This window comes from Hemibagrus wyckioides, linkage group LG26, assembly GCF_019097595.1.
Source record: "Hemibagrus wyckioides isolate EC202008001 linkage group LG26, SWU_Hwy_1.0, whole genome shotgun sequence".
Taxonomy (NCBI): Eukaryota; Metazoa; Chordata; class Actinopteri; order Siluriformes; family Bagridae; genus Hemibagrus; species Hemibagrus wyckioides.
This window is the reverse complement of record NC_080735.1, coordinates 19,362,057-19,379,138: the sequence shown is the minus strand read 5'-3', so window position 1 is coordinate 19,379,138 and position 17,082 is coordinate 19,362,057. Positions and strand designations below refer to the sequence as shown.

General features: G+C 41.3%; 1 protein-coding gene across 2 annotated transcripts; it reads left to right on the top strand.

The window, feature by feature from the left end:
* Nucleotides 1-4,299: 4,299 nt before the first annotated feature.
* samd1b (sterile alpha motif domain containing 1b) lies at nt 4,300-15,730 on the top strand. 2 transcript variants are annotated; one of them, XM_058380633.1, is made up of 8 exons: nt 4,376-5,558; nt 7,937-8,234; nt 8,311-8,405; nt 8,486-8,546; nt 8,682-8,778; nt 9,269-9,383; nt 11,149-11,317; nt 11,604-15,730. In XM_058380633.1, the coding sequence occupies exons 1-7, from the start codon at nt 4,533-4,535 to the stop codon at nt 11,296-11,298; spliced, it is 1,842 nt and encodes a 613-aa protein (XP_058236616.1). In that variant the 5' UTR covers nt 4,376-4,532; the 3' UTR covers nt 11,299-11,317; nt 11,604-15,730. The 2 variants fall into 2 exon arrangements, with proteins under 2 accessions (XP_058236617.1, XP_058236616.1); XM_058380634.1 differs by having other exon boundaries at nt 4,300-5,558; nt 11,149-15,728.
* The last annotated feature ends 1,352 nt before the right edge of the window (nt 15,731-17,082 follow it).

Sequence of the window (17,082 nt, the reverse complement as noted above, 5' to 3'; positions counted from 1 at the left end):
AACCAATCACCTGACCATCACACTAATATGTGGTTCTTCCAGTCTGAAACGCACAGTTGTACTGAATGTCTCTGTAACATGACTGAAACTAAGAGACTCAGACACTGTTCCAGCATGACAATGCTCCAGTACACAAAGCCCCTGAGCTCCATGAAGATCTCCATGGTGTGGAGGTGAAGGTTGGAGAAGGTGGAAGATCTGGAGTGTCCTGCACAGAGCCCTGACTCTGACCTCAACCCCACTGGGATGAACTGGAGTCTCCTCAACATCCCAACATCAGAGTCTGATCTCAGTAATGCTCCTGTAGTTGAATAAACACTAATCCCCACAGCAACAATCATCAACAATAACATCTAGTGGAAAGTCTTCCAGAAGACAAAAGGGAATAAATCTGGACTGAGACATATATGATATGATATGATATGATATGATATGATATGATATGATATGATATGATATGATATGATATGATATCAAATTCAAATTCAAATTCAAATTCAAATTTTATTTGTCACATACGAAATCATACACAGTACGACGTAGTGAAATGCTTTTTACGACTGTCTTACATAAAAGAGGAAAGAGTAAAAAAGAAAAAAGTGTAACAGAAAAATGTGTAAAAGAAAATGTGTAACAGATATAAAAGTGTAAAAATATAAAAGTATAAAAGCAAAAACAAAAAAATATATATGTATATATATATATGTACAGTATAGTATATGTATAGTATATGTGAAAAATAAAACAATATAAATAAATATATGTGTAGACTCTATAATGTACAGAAGATACAGTATATGAATATATGTAGATAAAAAGTCAACACTGAAATGGTGTTGCAAAACAGTATAGTATGTACAGTGTACATATGTAAGATAAATATATAAATATATTGTAGAAGTGTATATGAGGCAAAATATAATGTCCAGTTTTACAGGGAGTAAAGTGACAGTGCAGTGCACACACAAAGATGTACAGAGAAGATGTACAGTGAGTGTTATTGTGTGTACAGAGTAGTGCAATATTTGCATGTGCAACAATCAGCTGAGGTGGAATGTCATGTTGTGTGGGGGTAAGACCAGAGAGTCCAGATCCTAGGTGTACTGGTTGAGGGCCCGAATGGCCTGCGGGGAGAAGCTTCTCCTCTTTCTCTCTGTGTTCGCCTTCAAGGAACAGAAACGTTTCCCTGACCTCAACAGAGAGAAGAGTCCATTGTTGGGATGGCTGAGGTCCTTCATAATCTTCTTGGCTTTGGTCCAGCACCGCTTGCTGTATATAGTCTCCAGGTCAGGAAGCTTGGTGCGGATGGTGCGCTCAGCTGATCGCACCACCCTCTGGAGAGCTTGCCTGTCCTGTTTGGTGCTGTTCCCAAACCAGGCTGTGATACTTCCCATCAGGATGCTCTCAATGGTGCAGGTGTAGAATGTTTTTAGCACCTTTGAGGGTTTAAAATCCTTCAGGTGTCTGAGATGATAAAGACACTGCCGGGCCTTCTTCACCAGGGTGTTAACGTGACAGGACCATGTCAGGTCCTGCGTGATGTAAACACCTCTCCACTGGGGTCCCATTGATGGTGAGGGGCTGGTAATTCCTCTCCTGCTTTGTGCTAAAGTCCACTATCAGCTCCTTAGTCTTGCTGACGTTCAGGACGTGTCGTTATTGGAGATCAGGCCCACCACCACAGTATCGTCCGCAAACTTCACGATGTTGGTGGAGCTGGAAGTGGCCACACAGTCAAAGGTGTACAGAGAGTACAGCAGGGGGCTCAGAACACAACCCTGGGGGGCTCCAGTGCTGAGGGTGAGTGAGGGTGAGACATGGTTGCCCACCCGTACCGCCTGAGGTCTGTCTCGCAGGAAGTTGGAGATCCACCGACACAGGGATGGGCTAAGGCCCAGGATCTCGCTTAGTGGTGAGTATGGAGGGAATTATGGTGTTAAACGCTGAACTGTAGTCGACAAACAGCATTTTGACATAATTCCCCCATAATGGGGGTGATGTCAGGGGTGCACATACTTTTGACCATTAGTATACATTAAGTAAGTTTCTGACATTCATTTCTTACAGTGATAAAGACAATAACAGGGTTTAGTGAATATTCATTATTATTAAATATTCAGTATTTCACAGGAGAAAGACAAAACTAATGTTAAGTAATAGTTTATAATTAATTCTTGCATCTCTGGTAGCACTGGTTACATTCAGCAGCACAGCAAGACAGCAACATCTAACCTTTAGGTTTTTTTCCCAGTCTAACACTAAAGTCATGGGATTGAGCTAATGTTAATTTGGGTTTTTGTTTATAGGTATTTTCTTAAATTCACAGTTGTTTATTAATTTTGAAGAAATCAGTCTGACACCTTTCTCTATCATACTAAAAGGAGCTTTGAAAGTGTTCTTACATATATGATGAACATCACTGGCATTCATTTTCGTGAGAAATATTTGAGCAAATAGCCTATTGCTGGAGATACTGTGTGATCTTTCGTTACAGAAACTTGTGCAATGAAAGTGGAAAGTTTTGTTTTCTTCTCCGCATATTTCTCAGGAGTTTTTTTTTTTTTTTTTCACATATACAGTTGGTTTTGTGTTTTGTTGCGTAATCTCATTATTTTTTTATAATAAAGCTTCAGTCTGGACATAATAAGGTCACTGCTTGCTTTGTGGTTCTTTTTTTAAAACCTGGTGTGTGTGACCATGTAACCTTCCACAGTCTCACAAAAACAGTAAGTTCCTTCACCTTAGAGACGTCTTTTCATTAAACAAAAAGTTAAATTTTTATGTTGTAGTAAATTAATCAAAGGTGGAGTTGTGTGAAGTGTTACTGATCTTCCTATAACGATGTGTGTTTTATTCCGCTTATACCAGGCAAACTATAATTTTCTATTAATTAACTGAGCAATGTATTTTTCTGTTTACTTTTTTTTTTAGTCATGGGCTGACTTAAGGGGGTGGGAGAAGGTTTTTTCAACACAAATCCCTGTCTCTACTGACTCACTACATCTCCATCACATTCCCACACATCTCCAGGCACAGTATCCTGCAGAATAACCGGTGAACACTCAGTAGCGAAATCCTATGGCAAAACCCACGGTCTGTCTATTGTAAACATTCTGAAATTAGAAATAAACAAATACAACTTTCATTTTTTGTTTAATTCTTATCATTTATGTACGCATTGTATTCGGCATGTATGTATTCGGTCCCAATTATATAAAATTATCTCATACAGAATCTTCAGAATCCTTATTTTTATTTGTCTTAAATAGCTATCTAGTTACAGTACAGTGTAGACTTTTAAAAACAAACTTCTGTAAGGCAGGGCTAATTCTACTCTCCTGTATTGCCAGTTAGACATGTAACAACCACAGAGTGTTGTAGCTCTGCACAAATAAATGGACATTATGCATTTCTAAGCGACATCTGCTCTAATTCCATGTATCGACAGCATATGTAATACTCTAAACGAGCTAGTTCATCGGAACAGCTTGATGTAAGGTCTTATGGCATAACAGGCACTTCTTATTGTCTTCTGTTATCATGGATAGTACAGTGCAAACACTATAAAATTGTACTTTTTTGTCCTGTCACCCCTTATTTGATATTGGGGAACGTCCATGAAATGAGTTAGTCCCTGTTATTACTTACACTGTAGCAGCTATAAATAGTCTTCCATTCCCCTCTCTCTTGATGTTTAGGAAAAATGTAGGAAAAGAGTTGAAGCCTCAATAAATGTCCAAATGCTCTGTACTATATATGCACAGTCTCTCTCTCTCTCTCTCTCTCTTTCTCACTCACACACACACACACACACACACAATACATATATCATGTTTTTTGCACTGTTTTGTCTTTTATTTACTGCCATCCTGCCACATTTGTGTCTTTTCTTGAACCTTTATCCTATTGCTCTTTGCAGTAACTGCATCTCATTGGCTTTGTACTTATAATCTCTACACAATGACAATAAACTTTAATGTAATCTAATTTTTAATATTATGCAAAGATTATTTCTAGCGTAAAATCATTATTAAACGTATTAAAATAATACGTTTGTCAACTACCTATATTGAATAAATGTAATAATAATAATAATAATAATAATAATAATAATAATAATAATAATAATAATAATAATGAGCATAAGTCCGCGCCTGCAGGAATAAAGTCACGGCAAAAAAGAAAAGGCAAGAAGAGCGCCTCTCTGACAGATAACTCCGCCATTCCACCTTAAACAATCGCCATAATGTAGAACGCGCATTGTCTCCGGCCCACCTTAAGCGCCAACGCAGGCGTACAGCGGGGCTTCCGCTTCGTCCGCGGCCGGGCTCGAGCGGAGCTGAGGAGCGGAGCGCTTCTTTTTCTCTCTGCTTTTTTTTTTTCCTTTTCACCGTCGCTTCATCTGGAGGCAAGCGGAGCAACGCAACGAGGCCACGAATCCTAGCGGAAACCCCCCTACTGCAGTCGCGTGCACCGAGAAGAAAACAAACAAACAAAACAAAACAAAATCAAACAAACCAGTATTTTCAACGATGTCCGAACCGCGGTACCGAGAGTGGATCCTGGAGACAATCGACTCGCTGCGCTCGAGGAAAGCGCGACCGGACCTCGAGAGGATCTGTCGGATGGTGCGCAGGAGACACGGCTCAGACCCAGACCGCACGCGGGCCGAGCTCGAGAAGCTCATCCAGGAGCAAACTGTGCTGAAAGTTAACTACAAGGGCTCTGTGTCGTACCGGAACGCAGCCAAAGTGCAACGGAAATGCCGACGGAAGGTCGAGCAGGCGGGCGAGCGCACCAAACACGCCGCTTTCGACAACAGTGGCAGTAGTAGTAACGCCAAGAACGACAACATCAGCGCGCGCAGTCCCGCGGACCTGGAGGCGCTCGAGCTGACGCCGTGCAGAGATCCCTCACCCAGCAGCTGCTCGCGCTCCGCTGAAGAGAAACGGGAAGAAGAAGACGACGGAGAAGAAGAAGAAGAAGCAGCGGTTGTATCTCCTGCGACAGGCGGAATCAGCAGTTTAACGAGTTGCGACGGGAGAAATGGCTCGTGTGACACCTCCAGTCCCGCCGCTGGACGGGTCGAGGTAGAAGAGACGCGCTCTGTTCTCGGCCACGCGAGCAGCGACCTGCCCGAGCCCGAGCGGCGAACTTGCACGAGCGCTCGAAACAATAAGCAACACGCGCCCCAACTCAGGGCTGTAAAGAGCAGTGTCAAAGCAGTAGATCTGGGCGACCGGCTCGTGGCAGCCGTGTGGAGTCTCAGCGAGCGGAACAGCCGGGGTCACGCGCCGCTCGGGCTCAAAGAGATCTTGGGCTACCTCGGCACGCAGGCCGCGCACGCGGACGGGGAGAAGCTGACCCGCCATCGCGTCAAAGTGGTGCTGGAGCGTGAGATCGAGAAAGGTCGCCTGCGCAGGACGCGCCTCGGTCACATCACCGTGCCCGGGAGGAGGTGGGGGGGGAGCACGGGGGCGGCCAAGGCGTCCGAGGCGTCCGCGCGACTCCCGGCAAACACGAACAGCGCGCCGCAGGACGGGCGCATCTCAAAGCAGGTAACTCTATAAATATATCTACACCAGAGGCGGTTAGAGCGTGTTTCGCTCATAAATAAATAAATAAATGATAACGGTACGTGAAGAAGAAAGAAAATTGGGAGAAAGCACGCGACAGACACATCCGCAACGACTCATTTCCGCTTTTTTTTTTTGTTTAATTTTCATCACAAGTGACCGAGTGCACGCGATTTGTTTTGAGAAACACACACTCGCAGATTGCCAAAAAACCTCGGCACAATCTTTTGTGTGTATATTTGCGTCATGTATGTGTTTTGCGAACGTGACGGCTGCGCTCCGGTGTGTGTCTGTGAGTGTGTGAGTGTGTGCGTGAGTGTGAGCGCGCTTGTGTGTGTGCAAGCAAGCGCGGGGTGGAGAAGGTGGGGGGAGGACAAAAAAACCCCGACACCTCTCTATCGTCTCTGTTCTGCTTTAGGCGCGCGCACAAACTGTCTGCGTGCCCCTGCTGTTTCACTTAAACACACCAAAAAAAAAAAAACAAGGTGCGGCGGACTCGAGCTCGTGCGAGCTCCCGCTTTCTCCTTGTTCGATGCACGCCGCACATTTCAGCGCGCGCCTCACGAGCTTCAGTAAAACAGCGCGCTGCAGTTTAGCGTCGAAATTTTATCCGTTGTGCGTGATTTTTTTTCTCCCCCCACAACGGCGCAGTTCGCCAGGTTTTGTTCACATGAAAGTTGTGCTGGATGTTTTTCACTAGGCGGTGTCTGTTAAGTTCCACGCGCTCGGAAAACAGGAGGGAGGGGTCGGGGGAGGGGGGCGCGAGCCTCGCGACTGAAAAAAAAATTTTTTTTCTTCTTCTTCTTCTTGTAATAAGTGAGAGAAATGGACAGAGCGCGAGCTTGCGCGGTCGAACTTGACCTGGGTCTCGCGATGGCGGAAATTTCACCGCGCCACGAGCTTTTTTCTTTCTCAGTTCCGTTTCGCGCGACTCTCCGTCTAGCATGAGAAGCACGCGAGTTTCATTGCGCTTTTTCCCCTCCTCGCGGCGGCAGTAACGTTTTACTCTTTTGATTACAAAAAAAAAACAATGGCGACGTCCCAAAACATTTGCACTAAACATTATTTCAAAACATTACGCCATCTCCGGTAAAGATGATGATATGTGTTTTCTTGTTTTAAGTATACGATTTGGGACGCGGCCCACAGTCCCGCAATCTCTGAAACGGACGTTCTCGTGCGTTACCGCGCTATTGTTAGAGAAGGGGTGTTTTGTGGTGGTGGTTGGGGGGGGTGCTGGCTCGCCAGACTCCGCTTCTCTTCATGTTCCGGTTAAAGCTCTGGCGCAAAAGAGCGCGTAATACATTGTCTCTTTCTGCGCGCGTCTCTCACATTAGCATCTGTGCACCGGCTTCAATGATTGGTGCGCACATCCGGTACTGTGTTTTTCAGCTCAGCAAGGTTAACGACCACCTGAACCGTGTCAACAAAGCAAAACCACTGAAAGCTCACAAAAAAAGGCCATGGTGAAAATAAAAAAAAGAAAGGAAGGAAGGAAGAAAGAAAACAAACACTTTACCATAAATAAATTATTTATAAATCTGTTATTATTCGTCACACGCCCCCATCGGCAGCTAAAATACCTAATGGTGTTCTTTCCGCGAACACAAACCGCGATTACTCTGGTGTTGTTTAGTGTTCACACTAAACTATGCCTTTATGGAAAAATGCCTAAAACTTCACTAACTCTATTCATTCACATGTCCAAGTCTAGACAAATGTGATGTCTCTTTTATCAACTCACACACACACACACACACACACACACACACACGTTTTTCTTTCCCTGTCGACTTAATTAATATGTTATTAACTATTATTAGTAGTAGTAGTAGTAGTTGTTGTAGTAATGTGTTATAAAATGACACTTATTTTATATTTTGTCTGATTTAGGCAATGTTTACAAAGTTTTCTTTAAAACATAAATTCACAGCATGTTATTAGACAGCAACTGAAGCTGGAAATGATAAGGTCCAGTAACAGTAAGTAACGGACTAGGTTGAGTTTTTTATGTTTACAAATAATAAAGAGGTGGACATCACTTACCTCAACTCAGAAATCAACAATTAATGATAACTTTATTTTTTAGGAAGGCAGCAGACTGGATCTGTCTATTAAACCGGCATGTTGGGTTGGTACCAAAAAAACCCACAGAACTCAAAACAGCACAATAATCAAGCAAATAACTAAACTACTCAGTCCATGTAAACCAGTGGCAGGGTTTTTGCTGTGATCTCTTTTTACTAATAAATTGATAGTCATGGATGTAAAGTGTGTGTACAGAATGACTCATGGTAAAAAAAAAAAAAAAATTAGTGTTTAGATCAAATTAGATAAATGCGTGTGTGTTGTGTATATAGGAAAATGTAAAGGAGGAGGAGTCGATGGAGGTGGAATGTAAGGAGGCTGGAAAGATGGACGAAGAAGAACCTGAGCCTCTGACCCAGCTCGAGCCACAGAACATCAAACCTGAAGGAGAAGCAGAGGTCAAGGTTCATGTACACACTCCACTTTCAGCTGGTGTGGAGGTGAAGGCATGTGGAGGTAGTGTTACTGACACACCAGTGATCATGGAGGAGGAACTCCAGCCTTCCACGCTGTCATCGCCATCGAAACTGAGCTCAGCTCATCAGGAAGCTGAACAGTGTGGCACTGAAGGTGTGTGTGTGTGCAAGTGGTGCAAGTGTGTGTAAGGGAATCATTTCTGACCTGTCTATTTTTTCTTTCTTTGTAGTTGAAATGGCGGTGCAGGGAGAGTCCATTCATACAGAAAGTTTAACACAAGATCAAAAAGAAGCCATACCTGACCAAGTGCAAACACTCACACCGGTAACACACACACACACACACACACACACACACACATTTCCAAGTACTCACTTCTCAATTCACTCCCTCCTCTTTTTCAGGATGAACCGGTTGTTGTCTCAGATGGTGTTACGATTCCACCCTCTATTACCATTAAAAATTGTAAGTATTAATTTGTAATTTTGTGCATGTGCGTGAAGGCATGTCTGTGTGTGTGTCAAACCAAAGCATGCACAGTCTCATCATCTAGTAAGTATTTGATTATAATTTATTGTGTGTGTGTGTGTGTGTACACAGATTCAGTTTGTAAGGCTGAGGTGGGCGTGTCCTCCTGTCTGCTGACTCCATCTGCCTCTCCAGGAGCGGCCGAAGAACGAGGGATGAACGGAGGAGTGTGAGTATACCTCAGGACAGTAATGAATGATGAAAGATGCACTCTTTTTGGTTTAATTTTTACATTTCTTTCACTGCTACATATAATACGATTAGGCTATGAGGGATAAAATAGTCTACATCCCACACACACAGAATTTCAAGCCTCTTAAGGCTTCGTTAAATTGTGCACACACTTAACACTAGTGAAATTATGCAAAATAGAAGGATGTGCTGGATCAAGTGCTATTTTATTAGGCTGCTAGATAATGAGTGTGAAGGCTATTTTGTTAAATCAAATGAAATTTGCAGTGATTGATGTGATAATTACACCTACATGCTAGTCATGAAGCAATATATTGGTAATATACAAGACTTATATTTTATTCTTCAGTTTAATTAGGGATACAGAGCTTGATCAGGGTCAAGGCTTTTACACAGGATTTAGTGACTTCCTTTTTATCGCTAACAGTCCCACTGATTAATGCCTCCTGGTTTCTGGTGTGTGTTAGTTTTGTAAAGTCAGAGTCAAGCATCACAAATCCGGTCGACTGGACAGTGGCAGACGTCGCCAGTTATTTCACAGCGGCAGGATTTCCAGAGCAGGCTCTTGCCTTCAGGATGCAGGTATGCACTTTACACTTCATTACCCATAAGCACCTGGCACCAGTGTGTAGACACCATTATCCATTAACACCACGTAAGACATCTGGACAAGGAATTAAATATACTCAGTTCCAGACAGGCATGACAATGTAGTATCAAACATTTATATATATTTATATACACACCGATCAGCCATAACATTGTGAGCAGTTCCAGGTGAAGTGAATAAGACTGAGTATCTCCTCATCATGGCACCTGTTAGTGGGTGGGATATATTAGGCAGCAGGTGAACATTTTGTTCTCAAAGTTGATGTTAGAAGCAGGAAAAATGGACAAGCGTAAGGATTTGAGTGAGTTTGACCAAAAGGGCCAAATTGTGATGGCTGGACCACTGGATCAGAGCATCTCCAAAACTGCAGCTCTTGTGGGGTGTTCCCGGTCTGCAGTGGTCAGTGTCTATCAAAAGTGGTCCAAGGAAGGAACAGTGGTGAACCGGTGACAGGGTCATGGACGGTCAAGGCTCATTGATGCACGTGAGGAGAGAAGGCTGGCCCGTGTGATCCGATCCAACAGACGAGCTACTGTTGCTCAAATTGCTAAAGAAGTTAATTCTGGTTCTGATAGAAAGGGGTCCGAATACACAGAGCATCGCAGTTTGTTAGCCACAGACCAGTCAGGGTGACCATGCTGACCCCTGTGCACCACCAAAAGTGAAAACAATGGGCACGTGAGCATCAGAACTGGACCATGGAGCAATGGAAGAAGGCGGCCTGGTCTGATGAATCATATTTTCTTTTACATCACGTGGATGGCCGGGTGCGTGTGCGTCATTTACCAGGGGACCACATGGCACCAGGATGCACTATAGGAAGAAGGCAATCGAGCATCTGTGGGATGTGCTGGACAAACAAGTCTGATCCATGGAGGCCCCACCTCACAACTTAGAAGACTTAAAGGATCTGCTGCTAACATCTTGGTGCCAGATCCCACAGCACACCTTCAGGGATCTAGTGGAGTTGACGGGGCAGCAAAAGGTACAATATTAGGCAGGTGGTCATAATGTTATGGCTGATCATAATGATATATAAAACATAAAATATGTAATTACAACATGTAACATATTAAAAAACAACACACAAGACAGTGAAGAGCGTCCTGCTGCACAGTTAATTAAAAAATGTGAATGTAGGAAATTTACTGTACTGTAAGTTACGGGTACCATAATTTTTGTCCAGGCCAGTTTTTGTTTTTTAAAATGCTTCTGAGGTTAGCCACAGCGGCTGGACTTGAGGGATCCCAAGGTTGGGATCTTCAAAAATCTGGTCAATTGATTAAAAAGGTTTTTGAATGGGACACTTTGGCACACTGGCAGTGACCCAAGTGTCATTTTAGCCTGAAAAAGAGCTCCAAAGTCAGTTAAAGTGCCATGGCTTCTTTCTTGAGTACCATAGATTGCAGAAGCCAATGTTTTGAAAGCTACTGAAGAGCTCTTTGCAATGGTTATAATGTGGCATATGATGGTCGTTGCAGTCCATAACTGTCAGACACTTCACAAGTGCAGCTGATTCCTGTATTGGTACTGGCAGCAATACTAAATCTCTCCAATAAAATAATGTGATCACATGACCAGATCATTCTCTTTCTATCTTACTCTATGATGTACTGTTAAATTTAAAAAATAAAATGTAGATAAAAATTCTGTTTGGTAGGTGATCGAGTACAGATTCTACTGCATGTCAAGGGAGTAGCTCAGTTTTAATTGGCTCTCACTGTTGTTATGTAACAGGAGATCGACGGGAAATCACTCCTTCTGATGCAGCGCAACGATGTCCTGACTGGCCTGTCAATCAGACTAGGCCCTGCCCTCAAGATCTACGAGCGCCATGTGAAGGTTTTGCAGAGGACCCATTTCCAGGACGATGAAGCGTTCTGCTGAGACACACACTCTCGGTTCGGTACAAACGCTCAGATTTCTCTCTGGCACACAATGGCGCTTTCTACTGAGAAACAAGAAACTCACATACACACTCTGATACTTCTGCACTCCATTCTGGACTTTTCCTTCCCTATAAACCGAAGAACATTCCAGATATTTGTCTTAAAGATACTAGCACACACTTGCAGACATTATTATCTCTTTCCATTCCTATGAGGATGAAGAACATCCAGTGAGGCGTTAAAACGCCCCTGAGATCACCCCACACTACAGAGTAACAAAAACAAAGGTGTTATTTCTTTCAGGATGGACTGCTTGCAGCTGAGATGGATTTGAGTCCTCAGCCCATGAACAATTACCTAGGGTCAAATTCAGCAGTTGATGCCACAGGCATGTGTGATGCCCAATAGGGGGCAGCAGATGGCTGGAATACACCCTAAAACGGAAGAGTCTGCTGAGTGGAAGATGCTACATTTGAGGACTTCATCATGGTCTGAAATCAGACTTTGTGTGCAGGATTTCACACCAGCGCTGGACGTGCTTAGTCAACAGAACAACATTTTCTTTTTTTGAGCAAGTGCTCACTGAGATCTTTTAAAACATATTGCTGAGTCACAGTTTTTGACCTACATAGCTGCGGCACTGCATCTTGGTCTTCCCTATGCATATGGCTTCATGCCGTGTGCAGAGATTCTAGAACAGATTCTGGAAACCTCAGAGGTTTCATTAGCAGGTTCTAGAATCTCCCATCAGAAAATGAAAATTATTATTGGAACCTATCATATTCTAGACCAGCTTCTAGAATCCTCCCAAAGACCATTAGAAAGTTCTGGATTCTGTATCAGAAAAGGAAAACAATTTATAGAATCTGTCAGATTCTAGAACAGGTTGTATAACCTCCCAAAGTTCCATAGAACATCCTAGAGTCTGGTATCTATGTAAGAAGAACTTGATGATAGCTAGATTTTTTGTTCTTGCTGAGCTCATATGCAAGTGTACACTATATGGCCAAAACTATGTGCACCTCGACCATCACATCCATATATGCTGGTTGAACATCTCATTCCAGATTTATTCCCCTTTACTGTTAGAATAAGCCCCATTCTTCTGGAGCTTTCCACTAGATGTTGGAGAGTGGCTTTGGGGGGTTGTGTTTATTCAGCTACAAAGAGCATTAATGAAGTCAGCCATTTATGTCAGGCAAAGGGGGTCTGGGGTGCAGTCAGTGTCCTAGTTCATCCCAAAGGTGTTCATTGGGGTTGAGTCAGGGCTCTATGCAGGACACTCGAGTTCTTCCACTTCAGCTTTAATACACCATGAATTTATTGAGCTGCTTTGTGCACAGGGGCATTGTCATGTTGGAACAGGGTTTGGGTCTCTTAGTTCCAGTCAAGGGAATGTTGTAATGCTACAGCACACATAGACATTCTATACAGTTGTGTGCTTCCATCTTTGAGGCAACAGTTTGAGGAAAGAACCACATAGATGTGAGGGTCAGGGGGTGCACATATTTTAACCATATAGAGTAGCTTGCAAAACGGAACTCCCTTTAAAATGCTAAGCAGTTCTATAATGCTTAGTGTGCTATAAATTTCCATTCAGATCTGGAGTCCATCAGCGAAATCATGTGGACCTAGAAATCATCACTGCAGACTGTTGTGCTTTGTACATATGTAAATGTGACATGAATTCCACCTGTTCGAATAATGAATTAATGACGGGCTTCTCACCAGCAGTTTCATCCTCCATAAAAGCTCTCACCATGGATGTTCAGAAAGTGTTTTGTATTTGGGAGAGCTGATCTACAGTGTGTCTACTGTAACCAAGGTCACTAAAACAAGCTGAAGAATCAAGATGTGGAAACAGCTGGATTTGTGGGTTAGCAAGCTTACTTCTTATTTACAATTGGATCAATGTGGAATTTGCATCCTTGTCCACACAAGTGAACTGGCTTTTTGACCATGCAGTTTAATTTCATGTTCACTGTAGACATTTGCTGACAAGTTCCAGTCGACAAAAAGGTTCTCTGCTCGTTTTTGAGCTACAAGTATTCATGCCATGTCTGCTGTGGCTAAAAAAATAACTGCAATTTTATTGTGGTCATTTATTTTGAGTCTTGATTCACTTGATTCACCTTTAGTAGTGTTTGGAGTGAATAATGTTGGACCAGAGGTGGACACACTGTTCAGTTTCGTTAACACACTGATAATCTGTTGGATTTGAGAGCGCTTTTAGAAAGTGGGTCATATTTTATTTGACATTCCATTTAAGACTCTTCGCTGATGAAACGGCTGATGTTACATTTTATTGATGGGGCATTTCATAAACAGCTTGCTTCTGTACTTAAAACTGTAATCTGACTGAATACGTAAATACTATTCATAACAATAGTATTATTGTTAATATTGTAGTTAACAGTTTACCATCAAGCGACGTTAGTTGTTGTACTTTTGATGTAGATATCCAAATATGACGTTGCAGTGTTGCTAGTTGTAAATGAGTGTATTGCAAGTCACTTATGAAGTGCTCTATAAATAAAATGGTGAGTAGGAAACGCAATAACATCCTCAGTCATTAAAAAAAAAAATTCAGACTAAGAAATAAGGTTGGACAATATGGCAAACATGATAATATCACAGTAACTAAAGGCTTTATCAGAATATATTTATATATTCTGAGGTTTAACATCAAATAAACAATAAACAGCTAGGTTAATGGGAGCTAACTCAATAAAAAAAAAACATAGATAATGATTTTAATTACATACCAGATAACTTGCTTATTGTTAGAGAGATCATGTTAAAGCAACAGTCATTACGTACCTGGCTAATATGAGTGCAGCACTACATTTTGGTAGCATACTCGTCTAAGTAATGATGCTAAATTATTGCATTTTGTACTTAAGGCCAGTATTTCATACTTACAAACTAAGCCAGAACATAAGAGGCTTGGCTGAATGCTAGACCCTACTATCTGGATGTACAAATTTATTTTAATAAAAATACCATGTTGTCATATTGTCCACCTTAAACTTGGATACAATGTGTTGTGAGGGTTCAAAGGGAAAATGATGACTTTTTTTCTGACATTTTTTTAAAGAGGCCCTGACGCTGTGTGTGACTTTCAACAGTAACTGTTTATTACTTATTTATTACTTCATGTTTTTATAAAACTTCCTTTTATGTGTTCTTGTCGTGTTGAGTATATTCATGATGCTTATAGTCTTTAACAAGCCTCCTGTGTGAATGTGATATGTAAGGTCCACTATTTCATTTGTTAACAGGATTTTTACACAGTGTGTTTTTTTTATAGACTGAAAGCAGTAGGAATGATGATAGGATGCATTGAGGGAAGTCCAGATTAAGAGACCAAAGTGAACACTGTGTGTTACAAGTACATGTGATGCTGTCTGAATGAACTGAGATTATATGCCATCTTAAAATCAATTAAGTGGTGTGTGAGGTGGATATTCAAGTAGATTTATTCTGTTAAGTGTCTCACCCATGGATGGATAAGCATCACCTGAGAAAATTGTTTAAATAATCAATTATTGACAGTAAACAGTTCCGGATGTTTTAAGGTGGCTACTTAGAGATCAATTTGGTCATTCTCAACTACAGCTGCCCAGCTGCTTTTTTTATTTGTCTTGTCACCTTATGATCTAGCGAAAAGAAGATAAGGTAGATGTGTAATGTTTAAAAAAAATAGTCAGCTACTTCAACTAGCATTGTTTTTAGGTGGCTTAGTCCACAGCTAGGTGACTGCCGAGAACGTGCAGGTTGTTTAACAGCAGCATAATTGTTGTTACATTTTTGTATGGCACTGTAAAATCAATGATGCAAGTACAGGCCTAATTGTTTAACTTGATATATCAATTCTCAGTAATGACTTAAAAAATATCAAGCAAAGGTCTTGAGATTAATGGGACAAATAATAATAATTATTATTATGTAATAATAACAATAAAGAAAAATATAAATAATAATAATGATGATGAAAATTAATGGTTCCACCGAACCTTTGTGAGACTGATCTGATGTCCATCTTTTATTTGTACATGTCACATACATGATAACGAAACCATTTTGTGAATGCAACTCTTTGACTGTTATTCTGTTTTATTCTTTTGCACTATAAATGCTCTTTAGTGCCGTGTGTTTGTGGTAGGGTGTGTACGATGTTCTCATTAACTTGTCCCAGGAACAAGACAGTGATGAATGTGCACATTAGTTTGATCACGTCTGAAATAGGTCCCACATTTCTATGCATCAAGGCTTTGTGTCGTCGAGGCCTTACTTGTTCTCATGCTGCTCTGTACCGTGTTTGGGTTTGTTGTGTCTGTAGGTTTATACCTCATCTGTGCAATGTGTCATGGCTTATTAATCGTCTGCTGTTACTTTTGTTAAGAAGGAAAATTTCATTTTAATTAAATGCAAAGATACACCTGTGTGTTGTTTTTTTTAGTTTGCTACTGTAGTATGGGATGTTCTCACCTTCATCAGCTCATAATTAGCTCATTTAGCAAGCTAACAATAATAACCTATGGTGAGCAGTAAGTAACTTCCTGCAGTAACTTTACATGGCATCCTGTGTTAAATTTAGCTATACTGATAACCTACTGAGGTAATTTTCGCTATAGTGATAACATCGTATGCTGAAATGAGCTGTATTGATAACCTCCTGTGTGAAATGTAGCTATAGTGATAGTCTCCTGTGGTAAATTTAGCTGTAGTGATAACCTCATGTGGTAAATTTAGCTGTAGTAAATTTTTTCTTTGGGACAGTAAAGTTTATCTTTATTTTTATCTTATCAAAACTAATAAATCCTGTGGTAATTTGATCAAAACTGATAACCTTCAGTAAAATTTGCTAAATTGATAACATTCTGTGGTAAATTTAGCTATAGTGTTAATCTCCTGTCAGAAATTTCGACATAGTGAGACTGTGGTAATTTTAGCTATAGCTATAACATCCTGCGGGACATTTAGCAATAGTGATAACCTCCTGTGGTATTTTTTTTTTATCAAAACCGATAACATTTTGTGGTAAATTTAGCTGTAATGATAACATCCTGTCGTAAATTTAGCTATCGTGATAAATTCCTGTCGTAAATTTAGCCATAATAATAACCTCCTGTGGTAAATTTAGCTATAGTTATAACCTCCTCTGGTAAATCTAGCTATAATGATAACATCCTGTGGTAATTTTAGCTATAGTGATAATCTCCTGGGCAGCATGGCGGCACTGTTGCCTCACAGCAAGAAGGTCCTGGGTTCGAACAGGCTGGGGCCTTTCTGTGTGGAGTTTGCATGTTCTCCCCACAACTCTGGGTACTCCGGTTTCCTCCCATAGTCAAAAAAACATGTACATTAGTGAGTGTGGTTGTCTGTCTATGTGTGTGGCCCTGTGATGGACTGGTGACCTGTCCAGGGTGTACCCCTGCCTTTCACCCAGTGTGTGCTGGATTCCTGTGACCCTAATTAAGCATAAAGTGGGTGTAGAAAATGGATGGATGATAATCTCTTGTGGTAAATTTAACTATAGCATACTATTGTATCACTTGTGTGGTCATTTTGTCAAAACTGATAATTTCTGTAGTAAACTAGCTATAGTTATAACCTCCTGTGGTAAATTTAGCTATAGTTATAACCTCCTGTGGTAAATTTGGCTATAGTTATAACCTCCTGTGGTAAATTTAGCTATAGTTATAACCTCCTGTGGTAAATTTAGCTATAGTTATAACCTCCTGTGGTAAATTTTAAGAGATTTATCTCATATCATCAC

Coding starts and splice junctions, on each gene's coding strand:
- samd1b (XM_058380633.1), top strand. CDS start 4,533: ATGTCCGAACCGCGGTACCGAGAGTGGATCCTGGAGACAATCGACTCG. Junction 8,235..8,310: donor TGAACAGTGTGGCACTGAAG/GTGTGTGTGTGT, acceptor CTTTCTTTGTAG/TTGAAATGGCGGTGCAGGGA. Junction 9,384..11,148: donor CTCTTGCCTTCAGGATGCAG/GTATGCACTTTA, acceptor GTTATGTAACAG/GAGATCGACGGGAAATCACT.